The 22,044-nt window shown below is 39.0% G+C and overlaps 1 protein-coding gene across 3 annotated transcripts in view; it reads right to left on the reverse strand.

Annotated features, from left to right (window-relative positions):
• Positions 1 to 9,890: 9,890 nt before the first annotated feature.
• The window catches only part of setd1a (SET domain containing 1A, histone lysine methyltransferase), a 91,951-nt gene continuing 79,797 nt past the window's right edge, over positions 9,891 to 22,044 (reverse strand). For all 3 annotated transcript variants that reach the window (XM_028815556.2, XM_028815554.2, XM_051934492.1), the window contains exons 17-20: positions 15,441 to 15,551; positions 14,933 to 15,052; positions 13,659 to 13,796; positions 9,891 to 13,561 (exon numbers count right to left, since the gene is read on the reverse strand). In XM_028815556.2, the coding sequence (XP_028671389.2) occupies positions 13,388 to 13,561; positions 13,659 to 13,796; positions 14,933 to 15,052; positions 15,441 to 15,551 (543 nt within the window). In that variant the 3' untranslated portion in view covers positions 9,891 to 13,387. The remainder of the gene's footprint in view (positions 13,562 to 13,658; positions 13,797 to 14,932; positions 15,053 to 15,440; positions 15,552 to 22,044) is intronic.

Here is a 22,044-nt window from a genome sequence, read left to right on the forward strand (position 1 = left end):
AAATTGGCCCTAGTGTGTGCTTGGTGTGTGGGTGTGTTTGTGTGTGTCCTGCGGTGGGTTGGTTCCCTGCCTTGTGCCCTGTGTTGGCTGGGATTGGCTCCAGCAGACCCCCGTGACCCTGCGTTCGGATTCAGCGGGTTGGAAACTGGATGGATGGATAGATAGATAGATTGCTCAGGGTCATAACTGTTTCTTGAGCAGATAAGATGTTTCTATACACCTCAGAATTCATTGAGACACTGCCATCATCTGTAACATCATCACTGAAGAGAAGTGTGGCAGTAGCTCTGGCAGCCATACATGCCCAAACCATAACACCCCCAACCACCATGTTTAACAGATGAGGTGGTTTGCTTTGGATCTTGGGCAGTTTCTTTTTATCTCCATATTTTTGTCATTTTGTTGCTTACCAGCTTTATCTTTGTCTCATCTGTCCACAAGACCTTTTCCCAGAATTCTGCAGACTCTTTCACGTACTTTTTCACAGGCTGTAATCTGGCCATCCCGTTTTTGTGACTAACTAGTGGTTTGCATCTTGCAGTGTGACCTACATATTTATGTTCATGACGTTTTCTACGGATAGTCGTCTCAGACACATACACATCAGCCTCCTGAAGACTGTTTCTGATCTGTCAGACAGGTGTTGGGGTTTTTTCTTTAGCACAATGAGGATTGTGCGATCCTTGACCTACCTGTCCCTTTCCGATTATTGAGCTCACCAGTGCGTTCTTTCTTCTTAATCACAATCCAGACAGTTGATATAGGTAATCCTAAGGTTTTATTGATGTCTTGAATAGTTTTATTCTTGTTTTACAGCTCATTATGGCTTCTTTGACTTTCATTGGCAGAGCTCTTGTCCTCATTTTGAACAATGGGAGATACAGACTCCAAAGGGTAGAAGCAAGCCGAGGTATCTTAATAAGCAATGAAACACACCTGAGGAATCACAAACATCTGTGACAGCAATTGTCAAACACATTATGGTGCCTTGAAATGGGGAGACTGTGTAGAAAAAGTGTTGCCATTTCTACATGGTGTGACAGAAATGTATACCGATACCTTGAAATGAAAGTCTGCTATGTGCACTTTAATCAAGTCTGAATTGTTCCAATTTTTGTAATTTTAAACTGTGGAGCAGATTAAGGAAAAATATGTCTTTGTCCCAAACATTATAGAGGGAACTATATGTATATCTTATATATAAATGTCTACGCGTGGAAATATGTGTGTCGGGGTAAGGGCTCCGCCTCTGAAGAAACAGAAAACTCGCTTAGCCGCTAATAACACAAGCGAGGCCAGCATGTCAGCAAAATGAAACCTCAGAAGAAAGACAAAGTCGCTTAGCCATTAACATCAGCAAAACTGTATCCCTTTTACTTTTCCTCCCGCCGCTAATGCACAAGCGAGGTAAGCATGTCTGCAAAATGAATCTTCCAAGGAGAGAGATGCCCAGGGTAGTTCCTTTCAATTACCTGACATCTCTACATGATTTCAATACTTTCTAGGACCCCAGGCTTTTTACAGCACTGGCTTACACAGCTAGTATATACAGTATATATACATACAGTATATATACTACCAGTCAAATGTTTTAGAACACCTCTGTTTTTCTTCAGATTTAATCAGCTGAAATGCAATGAATGACCTAAAATGGCGAAAAGGTAAGCAGTAAACTGCCAAAGGTTTAAATTTAAAGTTTAAGTAAGCAAAACTGAAAAAAGTAATATTTAGAATGTTACAAATCTGCCTTCTTTAGGGAACAACTATTTGGGTACAACCTACAGATGGTCTTCAGAAATTAAGCCATGCAAGTTAAATCAAGCAATTTGCACAGGTGTCCCAACTTCTGATGATTACTTAAAAACCCTTCTGTCTGTCTTAAAGTAGAGTTGGAACAGACTGTGTTACTACACCACTTGATATACTACTTGGACAATATTCAAGTGATAAGAAAACAGCAATTAACACATGCAATTACACAGAAATGTATTCCCCTTAGAAGTATAGGCCTTTCATTTAGAGAAATTGCAAAAAAAAAAAAATCAAAGTATCAGTGGGTACTATGGTGTCCTACACAATCCAAAGACAATTGGAAACTGGAAGGAACTCTGATAGGAAGAGATCTGGCAGACCCAAAGTCACAACTCAATCAGAAGACAAGTTTCTGAGGATCACCAGCTTGAGTGATAGGCACCTCACAGCACAACAACTTCAAGCACAGCTTAACAGTTCACGTCGTGAAACCAAGTCTCAGTGTCTACTGTAAAGAGGAGACTTCGTGCTGCAGGTTTAACAGGGTGAGTGGCAGTAAGAAAGCCATTCTTTAAAGGACAAAATAGGGCCTTAAAATACGGGCTGTGGACTACTGCAGACTGGAAGAAAGTCTTATGGACCGATGAATCAAAATTTGAAATCTTCAGTTCATTACACAGGGTATTTATATGCTGTCAAGTTGGTGAAAGGATAGTTCCTCAATGTGTGACACCAACAGTCCAGCATGGAGGAGGAATTGTGATGGTCTAGAGTTCTTTTGCTGGAGGCAGAGTTGATGACTCCCACATAGTGACTGGCACTCTGAATTACAAGGGTTACCACAGTTTGGCTGTTATATCAGCAAAAGGTGGCTGGCTACTTTGATGAATCAAAAATTTGAATACAATTTTGTACACTTAAGGATTCATTGACTTTGTTCTATGTATTTCATGAAACCTTAAAACGTTAAGCTGCGTGCATTTCCATAAAATTTGGGAAAAGTGAGGTGTTCTAAAAGTTTTGACCTGTAGTGTATCCTCTTTAATAAAATCCCTGTGTGCGTCCAGGTATCCGTGTGTGTGTGTCTTCTGGTGAAGTGCGCATGCGCGGGGCATGGTGCAATGCGCGATATTACTGTCAGAGAAAGTTACAGGCGTTTTACGGAAATACAAATCAGTATTACTGCGAGAGAAAATTAAAGGTACACAATACAGTGACTCATATTACAGCCACATACAAGCCAATATTACTGTCAGAGGAGATTAAAGGCATATTACCGACGCGCACGCCTGTATTACCGCCAGAGAAAATTAAAGGTATATTACAGACGTACAGGCCAGCGGACGTACAAGACAGTATTACTATCACAGAAAATTAAAGACACACAATACACGGCGGCAGCCCACGAAGAACGGTCAGCTCAGCAAGTAAACATCAACAAAAGAAACGCTGAAAGAAAGAAAAATACGACCAACAAAAAGAATGAGGTCAAAGTCCCTTGCCATTTAATATAGACTGTTCCTACTAATGTTTATGCACTACTGTTCTAGCGCCCGTTATTGTAACGGGCTAAATGACTAGTATATATATAAAAGCAAATCAAGTCAAATCAGTTTGTCATCGTGTTTTATTTAGTAACTACTCAAGTCAATGCCAAATATTGTATATAATAAACTCTGAAAAGAAAATTAAGGAAAATAGAACATACAATAACAGAATATAACAAACTCCAACAGATACTTTCACACTGTATAATTTCTGTTCAAATATTGCTCACCTATCCCATATACAGTATACTGTTATTGCTCTTACAATATTTAAACTTTGTTAGTTTGAAAAATGGAAATTCAGTATTGTATTATTTAAATTATGACCTTACTTAGATTGGGAATTCAGTTGAAGAAAGGCCCTTAGATAAAAACTATTTCTGAACCTGAGGCATGAATAGTTCTAACCAATAGGTCTTTATTAATGATAAATTCCCACTTCAAGCAACTTGATCTGCAAATGTCTTCAATTGCTGGAAGCTGTGCTCCTATTAACTTCTGTGCTGTCTTCACAACCCACTGCACCCGCTACAACTATCATACCAAGCTGTGTGCAATGGTGCGGGTCAGGTCCACACTCCCATTTCTGTTTTGGGAGCCTCTTGAACCTGACTCCGTCGACAGCATAACCAGATGAGCCAGGCAGATAAGAACACTCACACACAAAGCAAGGGGTAGGTGTACAAAGGTGTCAAGTACTTTTATTAAAACAAGGTACAAAACAGAGTCCACATTAAAGTGCAGTGCAACCATCCATAAATTAATAATCCAGCAAAAATGAACAGTGTCAATGTGGATGTTAAAATTCATCAAAGAAATAATCCATTAAAAATGAGGTTAAAAACTCCAGCGGGCATTCTTTTTATGAAAACTTTCAAGCCACAGTGCCCCTGCCCAAATGTCTCCTTGGCTTACCTGAAGTCCAGGGTATACAGATATACCCGGGCACACAGAGAGGCTGACCAAACACCAGTTCAGTAGACGAGACCTGCAGATCCTTTTTCAGAGCTGTACGTAACCCCAACAGCACCCATGGCAGACGGTCGACCCAGCTGTTGTTGGTAAGAGAGGCCTTGAGGACTGACTTTAGCGACCAGTGAAATTGCTCACAAAGGCCGTTAGCTTGGGGGTGGTAGGCAGTGGTATGGTGCAGGATCATTCCTGTGCCATGGCAGCCCAGAGCTGTGACATGAACTGTACACTTCAGTCGGATGTGATATGGGAGGGTGTGCCAAACCGTGCAACCCAAGTGCCGATAAAAGCTCTGGCTACATCTGCTGCAGTTGTGGACATCAAAGGAACAGCTTCAGGCCACCTGGTAGTCCTGTCAACAACAGTGAGCAGATGTGTAAAACCGTGAGAAGGAGGAAGGGGGCCTACCAGGTTCACATAAACATGGTCGAAATGGCAAGCAGGCACTGGGAAAGGTGTCAGTGTGGCATTAACATGGCAATGTAATTTAGCCTTCTGGTATGCAACATAACCTGCTGCCCAGCTATGAACATCTTTCTTGAGGCCCCACCAAACAAATTTGCTCACCACCAAGTGTTGGGATGCCCTCTGTCCTGGATGTGAGAGGCCGTATATGGTGTCAAAAATGTGCTGTCTCCAGTTGCTGGGGACAATTGGGAGTGGGTAACCTGTGCTGGTGTCACACAGGAGCTTAGCAGCACTGCAGGCCAGTTTCTGCCAAGTGAAGAGCCTGAACCACTGGGTCCTTAGCTTGGTCAGCCGCCAGCTGGGAGTAGTCAGTTCCAATGTGTATGGTTGGTAATGTGGGCTGAGAGAGAAAGTCAGCCACCAAATTGTTATTACCCTCGACATGCTGAATGTCTGTTGTGAACTCTGATATGTAAGCCAGGTGCCATTGCTGCCAGGCATGGCTCAGCGACCTTGGACAATGCGAGGACAAGTTGCTTGTGGTTGACAAATGCAGTGAATGGCCAGCCTTCAAGCAAGAAGCGGAAATGTCTAATGTTCGCCCTTCAAGCAAGAAGCAGAAATGTTGAATGTTTAGCATGGCCGAATGGTTGAATGGCCAAGTGTAAACTCAGTAGTTCCCGGTCAAAAGTGCTTTCCTTGCGTAAATTGGGCCGTAAATGTCTGCTCAAAAATGCCAATGGATGCCATCATCAGTCCACTATTAAAATATGGACCCTACTGCATGGTCCGAAGCATCAGTTGTAAGAGTGACTGGAGCATCAGGCAGCGGGTGTGCAAGCAGGGCCAACTAAGCTAAAGCATATTTGGCATTTGTAAATGCCTCATCCAGGTCTTTGGACCACGTGACAGGGGAGTTTGCGGACTGGCCCTGTAGTGCCTCATATAAAGATGCATAATGAGTGCTGCCTGAAGAACGAAGCAGTGGTAGAAATTGACCATGACCAAGAAATAAACGGTAGGGCGTGTACGGTACAGGGTTGTGGAAAATCGGTGACAGCAGAAACTTTGGAAAGCAAAGGAATCAAACCCTCTTTTGAAATGCGATGCCGCAGGAAGCCTATGACAGTTACACAGCTGGTCTGCGCTTCCAGCCACTACACTTACTTTGTTTGTTTGTATGTGTATTTTTTCACTTTCTGTCCTGTGCAGGCTCCTCATATACCACCGCTTCAAATCAGGCACAGATATGGATGTGGCGCACCCACCCAAGAATCAGTGAGGCACCTGACTGACAAGCGCACTCACCTTCGTAATCAGCCAGGCACCACGGCCCATCCTCAGAGCAAAGCGTGTTCACCCACCCGCACCCAAATAGAGCTTGTACCTTACGGAGCGTGCAATTATTTAAAATCGTTACAGCACCACAGACCACTCTTCACACTGTGAAACAGGAGGTTAATAGGCTTTCCACAGCATAGCTGTACAAGCTGACTAGCAGCAACTGGGGCAAGTTTACTCTCCTCAGCCGCCTCAAATAGTAAAGTCGTTTCTGTGCTTTCCATGCTATAATAGAGGTGTTAGTAGACCAAGAGAGATCTTCTGTAATGCTAACCTGAAAAAATTTAAAGCTGAACACTTTCCACAGATCCATTCCTCATCAGAGTTGATTCATTTTCTGTCCTTTGAGTTTTCCTAAACTCTATAGTGATTTCTTTTGTCTTTTTTGTGTGGATGTATGTGCCTTGTTTGACTAGATAACCCAGTGCTTTACATGCATGCTCAATGCTGTGGCTGTGCGCTTTGGATACAAGTGCAAGATAATGTTTCCCAGAATTACTGTACAAAGAGGCTATTGTAATTTAAGAAACTCAGAATTCATCATAAGGAGTTTGCATCTGAAGGGTCTGCTGTAAATATGGCACTCAATGGCCGAAGTTTTACATCCATGCTACTGACAATACACCAGTCAAAGGACAGTACTCACTTGAACCAACCCTCTCAACCTTGAAGGCTTATTTTGTATTTCATGTGTGTTGTTGAAATAAGTAAATGAAATAATGATTAAATAAGTACATAAAGAAATAAGCAGCAAAAACATTTTGCAACACATTTAATATCTATACTTTGATTTCATGTTATTATTTATTTTCACACTTCACAGTGGGCAGCATGGTGGTAGCACTGCTGCCTTGCAGTAAGGAGACCAGGGTTTGTGTCCCGGGTCCTCCCTCCATGGAGATTGCATGTTCTCCTTGTGTCTTTGTGGGTTTCCTCCCACTGTCCAATGACATGCAGATGAGGTGAACTGGTGATGTTAAGTTGGTCTGTGTTTGCCCTGTCCAGGGTTTGTTCCTGCCTTGTGTGCTGGCATAGGCACTATCACCCCTGCACCTGTGATCCTGGTCTGGATGGAGTGGGTTAGAAAATGATATGACATTTCACGGCACTTCTATGAAATATTCTTCCATATAAACTATGGTTGCTGGAAAACAAGAGCTGCTCTAGAATACGCCACCATGCACAGAAAAACGTTAGAAAACATGTAAGCTCAACAGTATAACTCGGATTGTGCCTGTGTCAAATTGTAATCAAAGATACTGTAATTGTGCTGACAAGCTGCATCAGCCTGGCCATTAGTCCACAACCACTATGAGCTGGAAAATGAGTACCTTCAGAGCCAGGCTACGGGGAGCCTATAAAACAACAAGCCTGCAAAAGTTGTATATGAATTCCATCTAATGTGTCTACAGGGAGCAGTCACTTTATAGGATAGTGAGCTACTCAAAAGAGCCACGTAAAAGAGAAAGAATCTACTGGTGGTGCAGCGTTACATTGTTATCGGGAGCAGGATGAGGAGATCTACAGTCCGACTTAACAAAGCAGTAAGAGCTGTGGAGACTTAAAATGGACTTGCCGGGCTCTTCTTAGGAGTTGCTGGAAAGTTTAAATTCTGAGATCTGGGGTGTCTGTTGTATCAGACGATGGACTGTAGCCTCTGTGGCACCATCACTTCAGAAGCACTTCTCCATCTGTTAAGGTCCATTGGTGTTGCTGGTGAAGTTTCAGGCTCATGCAGCTGGAGGAGAGTATGACATGTTGAGTTGCCACTGACCCTAAGTGAGCAAAGTGAGACAGTGAAAACGACGAAACTATGCCTGGGTGTCATACTCATCTTAAATCTGTAATGAGTTCTTGAATTCTGTAATGTTTGGGTTTATGTATGAGTGGCACTCTATCCACAATCTTCTGTTCACATCATCCAGGATCTTTAGCACACACTGGCAGCAAAAATTCAGCAGGCAATGTGTGTCTGTAAAGTTCATCATAGCTGTACAACATTGTGCACCACATTTGTGACAAATACATGCAAATGCTGTTTGGTAAACAAACTTCTAGATATAGAATTGTTTTTGAAATCTGTAAATGAATGTGTGATAAAAAGCCTAACATCCAGTTAAGCTGGAAGACTCTCTGATCTAAATGATCTTTAAAAAAGACCTTTAAAATGACCTGCAGTGTTAGCCTGACATATCTCTATTGGTAACATACTCCACAGTTTTGGTGCATAACAGTAAAAGGCAGCCTCAACCACTTATGCTTGGCTCTTGGAATAAAAAGCAGACCACTATCACAAGATCTTTAAGGCCACGACTATAAAAATATAGGAAGAAGAAAGATTATTTAAAGCTTTATATACCACTAGCCGCACAACCTGTCAAAGACAAGTAATAGAATCATTTAAAAATATTTGCTATGCCTTGCTCAATGTGTACATTCAGCTCCTTTCCAATGTATTTGTGCGTGCCTGAACCTCACTTAACCGGCACTCCTTCTCTCAAGCACGATCTGGTAAAGCCAGCTTTTGAACCTCTGTCATTATTTTTGAGGCACCTATCTCTCCTCCTGTCCGCTCTTATACTTTCTGCCTTTGAAGGTGATTCTCTCTGTGCACCTCCTTGGCCATTTCTCCTCTACGAGTGACTTACACTAGGACTTCTTTCGATAACATCACCAAAGCCAAATTGCCCAACCATATAGCTGTAAGGGACAGGACACACAGACCTTAGTGTTTTAATATATAGTAGATTAGTAGTATTTTAAAGTCAATTCTAAAAGACACAAGTAACCAATGTAACAACGCTAAAACTGGTGCGATATGCTCAGTTTCTTTTTCAGACTAAGATTCTTGCTGCTTTATTCTGGACTAACTGCAACTGATTGAGGTCTTTCTTAGGTAGACCAGTTAGGAGTGCATTACAGTAATGAGTGTATTACACTAATCTAAGTCCACTAAAAACAAAAGTATGAATTCATTTCTTAGCATCTTATAGTGTTCAAAGAGGTCTAATGTTTGCAATGTTCCTTGAATGGAAAATTCAGTAAGAGTAATATGGTTTATAGGTGATTTTAAATTTAGGTAGAGTCCATAATTACACCTAAAGTCTTTATTTCTGTCCCAACTTTTAACTCTAAAGGATCAAGTTTATTTCTACTACCCTCATTATTTCCATTTTTTACTAACAACTAAGATTTCCATTTTTTCTTTATTTAACTTGAGGAAATTACTACACATCCATTCAGAAATACAAGACAGATACTAGGTTAGAAATCCCAGAGTGCCATGGTCACCAGGTACTATAGACAGGTAAAACACAAGGCAGGAAAAAGTGTCAGGTTAATATTTAAACTTTGCAATAGATAAATCTTTAGCAATGCATTCAAAGCCTTGTGTTACAGTCACTTTGTTGCATTGATTGTTTAGTTTTATTTTTACAGTGTCTGCATCAAAACAGTGTATATGGATGGAATTAAATATTACTTCAATTTTAGCCAAGTTGATTTACAAGTTGCGGATAAATTACAACTACTTATTGATATTTTCAACAGTCAGAGCATAGTCAGTTTAAGTGAATTCCTAAAAGTTACACATAGAGTCCTAACCAAGTACTGAAGAGATAACCTTGGGGTTAAACTCCAACATTTTAGCCAGTGCAAGACACTACTTGATTTCAGTCTAGAGGATGCCATATACCATCATGAACATTTAAGCATATACCAGAGCGATTGAGTAAAACCTGCAAACCTGCATTTAAGCTGGAATAAAAGTACAGCAAGCAGAACTTCTAAGAAGATAATCTGTCATTTTACTTTTGATTACAATTATACAACCATGGCCGTTTTAGAAAATAGAGCACATAGAAAGAAAAATTGTAGTGTTTTTTAAAAAATATTTTAATGTAACATTAATAAAGGTTTCAACTTATTTAATACAAGAGAAACAAAATGAAACATATTTACATTTTTCTTATGTAGGAAATAACAGAACATATTTACATACAGGTAACATGTTTCTACAAGAAACATCAAAATCTACAATATGTACACTTGTACTGAAAAGTTGCTTTTTTTGCCTGGCTTTCTTTAGTATTTTACATTTTATTAACCACAGACCCAAAACAGAATATGATTAAAAAAAAAAAAGTTCTGTCACACTGACTGACAGCAACACTAAAGGCAAAAATGTACAATCCAACAATTTATACAAGCCGGTTAAAAATAGAACTTTTTAACCATTCGCTATTCTACATGGGGTTGAATACTTACAAAATTGTGTTTTGTGTATATACTACTTATTCATATACATTTGGGTTGGTGAGAAATAATTTCAGTAATTATACCCTACAAACAAATATACAAGACTGACCTCCCAAGTATAGTTAAATGGTAGATGGATGGTGGCAAACATCAACAAAACAGAAATTATGATTTTTTTTAACTGCCTTCTGGGTCATAGTGGGCAAGAAGTGAAGTAGGAAAAAACAATTTAGTCAGCCACATAGTGCATATGTATCAGTTGATTGAAAGAAATTGCTGTCAACTTTTTGTAATGAAGCCTCATTCTGAAATGTAATTAAGTAATAGCTCCCACATATGATCTAGTTATAGCGGGTGATTTAGAGATACAATATACAGGTATCAGTTAGGAATGAAAAAACTAAAATGTACTTTTAAAAATAATTTAAAAATGACATATTAAGGAAAACTTCAACATTTAAAAATCCCACTGACACAGCCATAAAAAGCTTAAAATATATATCTATTTATATAAAACTTTACTTTTCTCTCTGTTACTCATCAGTCAATTTCTGCATGCTCAAAGCATCTGGAAGTACATTCCCAGAATAAAGCAAAAGTTGAAGCTAGAGATTTAGAAATTAATGTGCCAGATCAATTAGTTCACTTTTCATAATAAACTTTGAATTTGGGGGATTTTTTTTATTTCAAACAGTGATCTGTCCCATTTGTAAAATGGCAAAGTTTTATATTTTGTCTACAAATGTAGTCAAAAGAGCTGACTGGAAGTGGGACAAGTTGTTTATAAGAACTGCACAACCTAAATGGGACATAAATGTGTGGGTACAGCTGTTTAAACCAATGTTTTAATATATTCAGTGTTAATTACATTAATGAAAGCAACACGGTTTAAAATGACAAAAGAAATAAAAATCACAATTCTTAATAAATTATTAGCATGAACCAAAAAGTGAAATAATCTTTCTGAATAACTCTTTTCTATTCATGAGAAAAGCTGAAGGCAAACAGTGGAAGCTTAATAATGAATGTTTTCTTATTCTGACAAAAATAGACAACATTGGCCACCCAAAGCATTATTGGCACCTTTTTTAACAACATTGTTTGATAAGAAAATTATACAATTAAGTTCTTAAAGGTCTTGATTAAAAAATATATATAAATGCTAATGCTTTTTCAATATAAAGATAAGTACATCCCCATCATATTCTGAAATATATTCTGTAGACAAGGAATGTCCAAAAAGAATCAAAATTGTAATAAATTCAGACATCTCTTCCAACCATACACTGCAAGAAACTAATGATTTATAAGTGGAGCATCTGCAACAAGTTGTGCAGGTCTGCTATAATAATCCAGGTAAACAGACCTTCATATTTAGTTTTACTGCCACTACTAGAACCTAACAAAAAACTGGCTATGAGCTTCAAGGTATACACACCATGTATCTTAAAAGCAGTATAGTCAAGACATAGATGTGTGCCTTATATATCTGGAAACATTTAGAAGACATAATTTTGCCATGCTCAAACATAACAAGTTACTAAGTTATGAAGTTCACAATGAGGTCACTTCTAAAGATACTATTATACATCATCATTACCAAAGATTTTTACATAAAACTGAACGGTCAGAGACTATATCTTAAAAGCTCAAATATTAATGTCAGGCTTATAGTAGCTTTTGTAATATAGATAGATTTAGAAAAGGGACTAAAATAGAAAAATTAAAAAATAAATGGTTAATCAAAAGTAATTGCGGGTTTGATTGGGTATCTACTAAAGAGAAAATGACTGTGATTTTAATGAGGTTTATTATTAGACATACTTGTATGTATTATTTTACCTAAAAGGGATTAAACACAAACTATAGTAATTAACAATAAAATATGAAAGAAGGGATGAACTTAAGGTTACAAATTTTGATACGGATTTTGTTCCTGTAATCAGACTGCCATATTACTGAATAAACCCCCATCCTTAAATATTTTACAGTTATGTTATTATGAATAAAAGAAACATTTCTCATCCAATGAGACTGTTAAATGGTTATGGCAATAAATAATTTGTCTTACGAGTAGAGACCAAGCAATAGAATTTAAATTTACCAAAAAATACAATTATTTTTTATTTTGTTCGGTGAAAGTAATTTAGAATAAAAAAACAACGTAAGGTTTGCTTGCACTCCTTTTAGATTTGCACTGCACTACTTGACTGTTGAAATATTTAATCAAATGGCCTTTTTTTTTTTTTAACTATTAAAACAACATAAACATATTTGCCTCCAGCAGAAAGTTTACAGCACCAGGCAATAAATGAAAAGTAGCTTATAACAAACAAACAAATTACTGAAAAGGAAATTGTTAATTAAATTAAAAAAAAAAAAACTCCAATCGTATTTGAAAATAGTTTTGTTCATATCTGCATTTATAATTAACCTTTGAATGGGTATTACTATTTAATACTTTAAATATATTCTTAATGAAAAATAAAATATATTGTCATTTTTACCATGATGATGTGGTGAATCCCTAACAAGCCATCTTCACCATAAAATTGGTAGTGCATTGCAAGTAGCTTACCATTTCAAGAAACAACTGAACTTGAAAGGACTGACCTACAGCAACAATGCACATTCAACTACATGTATTCAACTCAGGGGAAAAAAAAGACATCAAGAAGTACAATGTTGAAAACCCTGCATACCATAATAGTAACACGTTCTTAACCTTTTCATTAGTGTTCCTCAGGACCAATTCTACCTGCGGAATACAAACTTGAAAAGCTTCAAAATGTGAGAGATACTTTATGAAAATGGAATATTGAACTAAAACCACTGCTATATGGAAAACATACATTACTGATTACAGCATAATTAGAAAATATTGTCTTAAATAATAGGGTATATCATATTTGTTTAAAAACCTGCAGACTGGAAAATCAAACTGAAAATTACAAGAAGGAGTTGATTATTTTAAGGCTAAATAAATCTTTTAATTTGGGACAAAAGAGCATAAAAATTTAGTGCAATTTGTTTCCCCTTGGGGCAGTGCCTGGTAGGAAGAGAAAATCCAGTTTAGTACTGTTGGCATGAGAAAGCAGCTTAGTTTTACTTTAGTTTAGAGTTCCACGGCAGTTTTCAGTGCCACAAAGGCAAGGGATTTTATTTTCTTCAATGGGAAATTTGTAGTCATATGTAATTTCCTCATTCACACCAATAGGCTGCTTAGAGTAGATCACAATCTTCTTCTGAGATTCCAGTGTGATTACTTTGGCATAGCAGTTTGGCTGTAAGAAAAAATATTTTAAATAGCAATTAGCCTGGTCAATATCAACTAAAAAAAGTACACATTTAAATAAAAGTCCAAGTATGCAATAATCTCACCGTGCAACAATGATTTATAAAACGAGCAAGATTTCCACACTTTGTAGCATCAATGATTGTGTCATGGTCCACTCTAAACAAGTAACTGCTCCCTATGCCCTCCTGAGCATAACGTTTCTCCCTCATATCAGCCACCATCTGAAAAAAAAAAAATATCTATGAGTAAATGAGTACATATACAGTGTTAGCTGAAAGCATTAACTTGTTTATAACATCACAAGATAAAACCTTAAATTATTTGCCAAAAAATTTAAAACATTTTCTGTATTGCTTATTTCAACTGGGCTCAGAATAAATGTAATCACACCTACTAGTGGTAAGAGGAAGACTTCAGAATTGGGTAAAACACCAGACTGCTGGGAATGTTTGGAATATTCCACCATTATGAACATGATCACACATACCACAACAGATTCTGTCATGCAGTATAATCTAGTAGCATGTGCTTGAAAGGCATATTTTTAAGCTTCTTCCGTTATAACTCTGTAACTCTAAGAGTAATTACTTTATTAGCAAATTAAGATAGGTGTGTCCTAGCTTGTTGACCTTACCTTAGCAATGGATTACAGAGTAAGTATTAAACTAATACCTAATTGCATGTAACCTATCCACTTATCTATCCATTTCAAAACCTGCTTAAGTCATATTTAGGGTTGCTCCAGAGCCCATTCTAGCAGAATCTTTCAAGAATCTATCTTGGCCTGGAGGCTGGCCCATCACAGAGCATACTCCCACTCAATCCACTTTGACAATTCAGACTCACCACTTAACACATGTGAATGGGAGATGGGAAGATTACGAGAAAAAAAAATAATGCAGACACAGGGATAACATGAAACACCACACAGGCAGATGCTTGATCAATCAAAATATCTATACTGAAATTCGCTTGTCTAGTTAAAAGTGACAGGGAAGTGAAGGTTATTTCGACACAAAAGAGCACAAGGTAGAAAACAGCACTGATGATATGTCAGTCTACCTCCAGGCACACTCAACAGATACAAACAACCCCTCATGCCCAAAACCCCATAGTCACTAATACCAGTAAAAACTTATGTTGCCAATTAAGTAGTGGTATCTGATAGAGAGAATTTAAAAGTAAACATTAAAATACACTGTTGGAAATATTAAATATGCAGTACACATAAATTATTAACATCTTCCTTTAATGATGTAAAGAAGTAACATATATTATTTTTAATAATAATATGCACTAAAGATCACTATAGTAAATCTGAATGGAGTATAATAATTAAAAAAAAAAATGTATTTACCTGTCGTATATTCTGCCCAACATATTCAATGACCATCTCATCTGCAGCAATTGGTTCCATAGCAAACAAACCCCACTCATGAATTCGGCTTCGACCAAAGCGTAACTTCTTTTTACGGAACTGAAAAATTGAAACATTAAACATTACAAACTTACATTTTATATTAATTTCATAAAAAGCTGAAAGATATAAAATGATATTTACATCCATATGTTAGGCTGAGTTAAAAGGAGTCTGATGAGTCAAGGCAAGCGAAGGATTGTAGTTATTTTACCATTATCACTACACTGCAAAAATTGCACCAGTTTACAAGGTAGAAACGTCAAGGGTTTCAAAAGTACAGTTTCATGCAATCAGTTATAAAAAGAAACATGTTTAATTTTTAAGGATCCAACTGAGAAACGTATTAATACAAGCAAAATGTAATACATATAACCATGATATTTAAGTGTGTAATAAAATGGACCCCAGGTAAAAAAAAAAAAAATGATTACATAGTAAGATTTACCTTTAGCTGGTTGAGTTTAAGCAAGTCACTGTCCATAACTGCTTGAGTACCAATGGCACTTAGCAATCTCCTCTGTTCCGATCTTCTTTCAGACAAAACACGATTTGTACCCTATAATAAAGACACATTTTGTTGTCTGACATTCATCAAAACATTTATTAACAATTAGTTAACATTCTTTGATTATCAATGACTGTGCATACTAGCCATGGTGAATTCTATGTAACTACAACCAAGCTATAACCTAAATGAAACCAAAGTAAAGATGAAAATAAATAAATAAATAAATAAATAAATAAATTAAAAAAAAAAAAAAATTTAAAACACACAAATGCACAGAAAGGAACCAAAACAACATGGGGAAAAAATGAAATAATAAGAAAACATTTAACCCATTTCAACTATGCTAATTTATAGCAATTTTAATAGTTGTATGTTGGTAATAGCAATCCATTTAGCCAAACTCTTCCTTTATTTAAAATTAGCAAGTCAAGTCAAGTTGGTGAGCATGCACTGGTACAGTGCATTGCCGCACCCACTACACAACGAAACAACTCGGGATCCCGTTTGGCAACTCCCCAGGCAGACGCGCGGTCCAGTCCCACCCTCCAGAAATGACCCTCTATTTGCCGCAGCCAGGTGTTACGTGGGCGACCCCTTGGTCTGGTCCAGCCACTTGGGTCCCCAACAATGAGGATCTTACGAGCTGGATCACCCTCGGGGAAAAGCGCCACATGGCCATAGTGCCGTAACTGATGCTCTCTCACAATGCAGGTAATGTGCCTCATTCAGGACTCCATGAGCAGCCGCTCATTTGACACAAAGTCAAACCAACGGTACCCAAGGATTCTCCGGAGAGACACAGTACCAAAGGAGTCCAGTCTTTGTCTCAGGCCACTGGGTAGTTTTCATGTCTCGTAACCATATAGCAAGAAAGGAAGCAACAGGACTGTAAAGACTTGGACCTTCGTCCTTTTATATAGATATCGGGAGCGGCACACACCTCTTTCCAGCAACCTCATGACCCCCCCCCATGCTCTCCCATTCCGTCTACTGACTTCATAGGAAGAGTCACCGGAGACATTAATGTCACTGCCAAGGTAAGTAAACCTCTCAACAAGGTCAACACTCTCTCCGCAGACAGACACACTGCTAATGGCTGTGCCCAAGAGGTCATTAAAGGCCTGGATCTTGGTTTTTATCCAGGACACTCGCAAGCCCAGACACTCAGACTCCTCACTCAGTCCCTCGAGCACCCCGATCAGAGCTTCCATTGACTTCACAGCATCATCAGCAAAGTCAGGATCTGTCAATCTTTCTTCACCAACAGATGCCCCACAGCCGCTGGACCCCACGACCTTGCCCAACACCCAGTCCATACAAGCACTGAACAGAGTAGAAGCAAGAACACACCCGTGACGAACCCCAGAATCAACTGGGAAAAACGCAGAGGTCCTGCCTACACTCTGCACAGCACTCACAGTACCGGTGTACAGGCCGGCCATGATATCCAGCAAACTCAAGGGGATCCCATGAACCCTCAGGATGTCCCACAGGGCAGCTTGATCAACTGAGTCGAACACTTTGCGAAAATCGACAAAGGCTGCAAAGAAACTCTGCCGATATTCACGTTTGCGCTCCATGAGAACCCTCAGTGCCAGGATGCGGTCGATGGTAGACTTTTTAGGCGTAAAACCAGACTGCTCCGGTCGCTGGTAGGTGAGCAAGTGATCACGGATCCTATTGAGGACGAACATGGCAAGGACCTTACCCGGTACCGAAAGCAGTGTTATCTCCCTGTAGTTGCTGCAATCCAGGTGATCACCCTTCCCTTTCCAGATAGGGACGACAAGTCCCATTTTCCAGTCAGTTGGGATGATGCCAGTCTCCCAAATGGAAGCAAAGATGCAGCCTTGATCCCCCACACTCCTCCCCCAGTTCACCACCTGTGCAATCTCAGTGAGATTGGGTGGTTCACAGCCAATTGGTGGATCAACCTCAAGAACCGTGGACCCAGAGATATCCAACGTCCTAGCCGGAGGATCAGCTTTGAACAACTGCTCAAAGTAACCAGCCCAGCGGGTCACAACTGCAGTGTCATCCATGAGGACCGTTCCATCAGCCACCCTGACTGCGACTCTCCGAGGAACAGATTCAAATGTGCGTAATGCTTCAATTCCTCTGTAAGCAGGACGTGGATCGCTAGACCACAGATGGTGTGTCACTTGGTCACAGATTCCTCTAACAAATGCCTCTTTATCTGCCTGCAGAGCCCTTACAGCCGTTCCTCTCAGTTCCCGGTACAGACCAGAGTTGCCATTGAGCCGTGCGCTGTGACTCCTCTCGATGATATCCAGGGTGCCCTGCAAGATGAAACACCTCCTTCTAGGAACACCGGTAACACCAACACAACCCTCAGCAACCTTCAGGGTCTTGTCATGGAAGGTCTCCCACATCACATTAGGATTGGCAGTCGTACCCAAATCTGAAAGTTCCTCACACAAACTGCGTGCAAACTCATTAGAAACAGCCTGGTCGTGGGAGACTGGCCAAGTCCTGGCTCATTTTCCTAGCAGGTGGTAACCTACTGGACCTAAGCTGGATCCTAAGAGTAGCAACAACAAGTCTGTGGTCAGAATTCACAAACTGGACACTTCTGTAGACTTGTTGTTGTTATTAAAATTAGCGCTGTTCATATATTCATTAAATGTCAGCAGGTTTTAAAAGCATAATTTAAAATAATATATGTTAATGTTAGGTTAATTTGAGGATTACTCCACCACTTTTTGTAGTGGTGGCATAGAAAATTTTTTTTCAAAGGTTCTAATTGAACAGGACTCAACAGTGACAAGTGCTGGATAATGGTAAATGATGTGAAAAGAGAAAAAAAATAATTTTTTTTACGTCACTTGTGTCACATGATAAATCTATTATCCAGTCTTATTCATGTATTTTTGTAAAATATTAATTATTATTATTACTTATTAAAAATCATACAATATAAACAGGAAAGGTACATTTCCATAATACTTTGTGTTTAATTTGAATTTAAACACATAGTATTATGAGAATGCATTTTTCGTATTTAGTATTAATAGTATTTTAGTTTAAAAAAAACAAAACAAAAACAAAACACCGTGCTTTTTGCACATTTTGAGTACAGTGATCCCTCGCTATATCGCGCTTCGCCTTTCGCGGCTTCACTCCATCGCGGATTTTATATGTAAGCATATTTAAATATATATCGCGGATTTTTCGCTGCTTCGCGGGTTTCTGCGGACAATAGGTCTTTTAATTTCTGGTACATGCTTCCTCAGTTGGTTTGCCCAGTTGATTTCATTGGCAGATGGCTGAGAAGCTATCCAGCTTACTTTCTCTCTTCCTCTCTCTCTCTCTCTCTCTTGCGCTGACGTAGGGGGGTGTGAGCAGGGGGGCTGTGTGCAGCTGCTTCCTGAAGGACAGGCTGCACGGAGCTTCGCATACTTAAAAGCTCAAAGGGCACGTATTGATTTTCTGTGGCTCTCTCTCTCTCTCTTCCTGCTCCTGACAGAGGGGGTGTGAGCTGCCGCCTTCAACAGCTTTGTACCGGCGGTGCTTCGCATACTTCAAAGCAAACAGCACTATTGATTTTTTTTTTGACTGCTTGCTTTGCACTCCTTTGAAAAGGAAGATATGTTTGCATTCTTTTAATTGTGAGACAGAACTGTCATCTCTGTCTTGTCAAGGAGCACAGTTTAAACTTTTGAAAAAGAGACAAATGTTTGTTTGCAGTGTTTGAATAACGTTCCTGTCTCTCTACAACCTCCTGTGTTTCTGCGCAAATCTGTGACCCAAGCATGACAATATAAAAATAACCATATAAACATATGGTTTCTACTTCGCGGATTTTCCTATTTCGCGGGTGGCTCTGGAACGCAACCCCCGCGATGGAGGAGGGATTACTGTATATACAAATGAGTAACAAACATAAGTATCACGCAATATGAGTTACAAGAGAACTTTCTTTTTTTTTACCCCCCATGGACATTTTTCACATTGTTTGCAGTTGTCAAGTGCTGGTCACAGTTGGGTAACGGTAAATTTGAATCTTTGTTATGTACTTCTCTGCAAAAACATAAGATTACAAATTTTGCTTGGCTAACACTACAAATCACATTAGGTAAGTGTCATATAAAAAAAACACTTTCGGTGGAGTAGTCCTTTAAAAGTAGCTTTTCCATCATAGGAACAAAAGGGTTGAAGGCTTTTTTTTTTTAATGTTTGTTTGTCAGGTGACAAAAATGTTTTATGAGTTTTAAAAAAATATTCAGATATTATTTTTTATGCTTTGTCCACATGACTAACCAAATATATTTCATTTGGATCCACGTTTTTTAAATAGTTTGTATGTTAACTTTCATTTCTCTAGCTTAAAGTGGGTATGATTTAACAATAGGATTTTAAATAAAACTTTATTTTTCCCACTATGAACAACATTCCATATCCAAAATATTGTTTCTTTTTGCATTTACAGTATGAAAATAACCTTTACTATTTAAATTTTTCATTCAATAACTGGTATTTACATTAATATTTGACAAATTGCACTAGAAGAATCTATACTAATAAAAGGCAAAGCCCTCACTGACTGACTGACTCACACACTCATCACTAATTCTCCAACTTCCCGTGTAGGTGGAAGGCTGAAATTTGGCAGGCTCATTCCTTACAGCTTACTTACAAAAGTTAGGCAGGTTTCATTTCGAAATTCTACGCGTAACGGTCATAACTGGAACCTCTTTTTTGTCCATCTACTGAAATGGAGAGCGGCTCCATGGACGTGGGAGGCGGATTTGCGTAACGCGTCATCATTCCTCCCACGTAATCACGTGAACTGACTGTGAACGCAGTTAAGTACAGCTACTGCGGAAACCAAGCACAGTGACAACCGTAAGTTTAAATTAAGTTTATAGAAACACTCCCGCCGTTTGCAATACCATATTTGCGAGATACAAGTTTAATGAGAGCAGGCAGTCAGCTAAAGAAGGGAATGAATAAATAACTATAATCGTAATAAACGAACAAAAAAATATAAAAGCAGTACTTTGCCGCTGCGATGCGCAGGGATATAAATTAAGTTTATAGAAACGCTCCCGTAGGTAACCACCCATACAATCAGATTGGGATTCATACTACGAATGTCTGCAATGTAATTACCCCGATCTACATGCTGTCAAATGAATGAACCACACGCCGTGGCACAATGTTAGGTGCTTTGCCTCTAGCGCTGACGTCCGAGGTTCGATTCCCGTAAGGGAGTGCAGTGAGTGTGTACGCCAGATGAGCTCACAATTACGGCGAAACACGTGTCGTGTACTAGATGACTTTGTAACAGAGTTAAAATTGCTGGAGCGAGAAACTTTTTACTGCCGGGTCATGTCGCGTATTCTTGGGTAGGTACACCAAAAAATGTATACATTTATGCATGTAATGGGCAAACAAAAAATGTACTATACCCGAAAGCACTGCAGTAGTACTCAATGTATCTTTACTTCTTAAATGTTAACGTTTTACTGTTTAATAATTTATACACTTCTTATATGTTGTTCAAATTCTTTTATCAAAATACCAGTAACAGCGCACTGCACGATAACGAGGAGTGAATACACTTGACATAAGCATTCATGTTATTTATCCTCTTTCTCTGTACATTTACCATTCGTTTGCTCAGAGGTTAATGCGCTTGATGCTTACTGAGCAGCTCTTCACCCTAGCGTCCCGCTGCTTCTCATCTTTCGTCGGCATCTTTTCACGTTAAAACTGATTAAGTTACTTTTGTATTGCGATAAATTAGTATGTTTTCTTAATTTTTCAGTTAAGCTGGCACTTAAGTCTTCACTCTGCCTCAACAATGATTAGCGAAGGTGGTAGGGAATGAAAACTGCACCCGTACGCATCCGCCCACGGCCGTCCTGGTGCGTGCAGCTGTGAGTTCATTCTACAATAAAATAAAATAAAGATAAAAAGACTAATAAAATCATCACCCCAGAAGCGGATAGTAGACGTGACATAGTATATGTGTACCAAATTTCAAGTCAATAGGTGAAACGGTTTGCGAGCTACAGGTGATTTAAAATCCTGGACAGAAAAACGAATAGCCACGGTAGCGTATTATACAAGAAGATTTTACTGTTTAATAATTTATATTTATATACAATGTGCTTCTTATATATTACTTCATATTCTCATATGATAATGATGTTAATGTTGTTTATATTGATTTCTATGTTATTGTAAGTGCTCTTTATCCATCCATCCATCCATTTTCCAACCCGCTGAATCCGAACACAGGGTCACGGGGGTCTGCTGGAGCCAATCCCAGCCAACACAGGGCACAAGGCAGGGAACCAATCCCGGGCAGGGTGCCAACCCACCGCAGGACACACACAAACACACCCACACACCAAGCACACACTAGGGCCAATTTAGAATCACCAATCCACCTAACCTGCATGTCTTTGGACCGTGGGAGGAAACCGGAACGCCCGGAGGAAACCCACGCAGACACGGGGAGAACATGCAAACTCCACGCAGGGTGGACCCGGGAAGCGAACCCGGGTCTCCT

Source organism: Erpetoichthys calabaricus, chromosome 12, assembly GCF_900747795.2.
Source record: "Erpetoichthys calabaricus chromosome 12, fErpCal1.3, whole genome shotgun sequence".
Classification (NCBI taxonomy): domain Eukaryota; kingdom Metazoa; phylum Chordata; class Cladistia; order Polypteriformes; family Polypteridae; genus Erpetoichthys; species Erpetoichthys calabaricus.